Below are 2337 nucleotides of genomic sequence, written 5' to 3'. Positions count from 1 at the left end.
ACTGAAACTGGTTGTAAGAGAAACTTCTCACGAGACTGGTTTAAATGAGTTAGGAGTTTGTTTTTCTCCTATAACATGAATAAGCAGTGCAGGGGTGGTATGGCCAGATAACATTGTGTCTCCCCTGTTCTATCATTAGTATCCTGTAACTGTCATTCTCTTGGTGTCTGTATTTTCTAGGAAAGAAGTGATCAGACAAAGGGCAAAACAGCAAAGAGAAAATGCCAGAAGAAATGTTCCCATTTCCATGAGCTTCTTTAGAAACTGCATCTGGTAACCTCTGCCTACTTCTCACGGCCAGGACTGTGGACAAATCTCGTCACTCAGAGCTGCAAGGAAAGCTGGAAGATGTGTCCTTAAAAAAACTGTCCACAGTGCCAACTCGAACAAAACTCTAAGTTTGTTACTTTAAGGAAGAAGGGAAGAATGGACATTGAGACAACAACTAGTTCTGTCTGCCACACAGCAAGTCTCCAACAATTTTCTGTTTGAATCTATATCATGAAGCCCATGCGTTCTGTCCATGATGCAGGTAAACTAAATGATAACTTGTGGGTCCAATACATCTTGATGTGAATTAGAAAATATTTAGTACTTAACTATAATACTACTACATATCAAAACTTTTGTGATGTAAGTCAAGCAAAATTTAGTGATATATAATCTTTAATACTTACAAATTAATAAGTTATGGCACTTTAACGGATGAAAGCAGTCACAGAACCATAAGATTTATAAGGTTTGTCCCGTGTAACATATATCAAGAGTTGTGCCTGAAGGCTTTTTCTACATTGGGCACAACGGGCTTTCTCTCCAGTGTGAGTTCTAAAATCAGGAAGGTGTGAGGACATTACTTTCCCTGTAGTCGTGTCATTCATAGAGTTTTTGCCCAGTATGTATTCGCTTGTGCATTATGAGGTTAGTGCTTCTGGTGAACGCTTTTCCACACTGGACACATTTATAAGGTTTCTCTCCAGTGTGAGTTCTCATGTGTACCTTCAGGCAAGAGGAATTCCTAAAGGCCTTCCCACATTCTTTACACTTATAGGTTTTCTCTCCAGTGTGAGTTCTCTTGTGCACAATAAGGTAAGAGCCCGTGCTGAAGGATTTTCCACACTGATTACACTTGTAAGGTTTCTCTCCTGTGTGAGAGCGTGTGTGTTTCTTAAGGGAAGACTGATCAATGAAGGCTTTTCCGCAGTCACTGCATTCATAGGGTTTCTCTCCAGTGTGGGTCCTCACGTGTTTCTGAAGGGATGAAGGAACAGTGAAAGCCTTACCACATTCCTTACAGTCATAGGGTTTCTCTCCAGTGTGAGTTCTTTTGTGAACATTAAGATGAGAGCTCTGACTAAAGGATTTTCCACAATGATTACATTCATAAGGTTTCTCTCCAGTGTGAGATCGCATGTGTTTCTTAAGGGAAGATTGAAAAACGAAGGCTTTTCCACAGTCACTGCATTCATAGGGTTTCCCTCCAGTGTGAGTTCTGACGCATTTCTGAAGGGACAAAAGGTCCGTGAAAACCTTTCTATGTTCGTTACATTCCAAGCTCTCCTTCTTGGTGTGTATTTTTCTGTAGACACTAAGGGAGGACCTTTTTGTGTCATAACTGCATTCATTGAGTGCCTGTCCAGTAGGTATCTGCTCATTTACTGAGAAGGATGAGTGTAGGCTGAAGGACATACCATATTCATCACACTCATGAGCCTCTTCTCCTGTAAGTTTTCTTAAGTGTTTCCCAAGGGAAGACTCTTGATTGAAAGCTTTTCCACAATCATTAAATCCAAGACTTTTCTCTCCATTTTGAGTACTTACATGACTACTAAGACTTGAGAGATGTCCAAAGACTTTGTCATATTCTGTATATTTATGGAATGTCTCTCCCTTGTAATATCTTGTACAAACAAGCCGCGAGTTCCTTCTGAATTTCTCAGGATTATCACATTCCAGGGGTTTCTCACCAGGTTGAGTTCGTGCCTGTTGAAGAAGGAGTAAGTGGTGACTAAAGGCTTTCTCACTTTCATCACATTCATAAGTAACTCTTCCATGTGGATTCTGTCATATATAGGAAGCACAGGATTATGACCAATGTGTTTATTATTTTCAGTGTGTGTGTATGATTTCTGCCCTATTCTTTTTTCCAGGTTGAATAAGCTCGGTGTTGTTTTTTGTTTTTTTTGGTTTTTTTTTTGAGACAGAGTCTCACTCTGTTGCCCGGGGTAGAGTGCCGTGGCATCATCCTAGCTTACAGCAACCTCAAACTCCTGGGCTCAAGCGATCCTTCTGCCTCAGTCTCCTGAGTGGCTGGGACTACAGACATGTGCCACCATGCCC

The 2337-nt window shown here is 40.9% G+C and overlaps 1 protein-coding gene across 1 annotated transcript in view; it reads right to left on the bottom strand.

Annotated features, from left to right (window-relative positions):
* Positions 1-714: 714 nt before the first annotated feature.
* The window catches only part of ZNF177 (zinc finger protein 177), a 28860-nt gene continuing 27237 nt past the window's right edge, over positions 715-2337 (bottom strand). Inside the window, exon 5 of the mRNA XM_012641234.1 lies at positions 715-1980. Coding sequence (XP_012496688.1) covers positions 871-1980 — 1110 coding nt within the window. The 3' untranslated portion in view covers positions 715-870. The remainder of the gene's footprint in view (positions 1981-2337) is intronic.

Source organism: Propithecus coquereli, unplaced genomic scaffold (genome assembly GCF_000956105.1).
Source record: "Propithecus coquereli isolate 6110/MARCELLA unplaced genomic scaffold, Pcoq_1.0 Scaffold164, whole genome shotgun sequence".
Lineage (NCBI taxonomy): Eukaryota > Metazoa > Chordata > Mammalia > Primates > Indriidae > Propithecus > Propithecus coquereli.
Note: the sequence above shows the minus strand (reverse complement) of the source record. Positions and strands in the feature narration are given on the sequence as shown.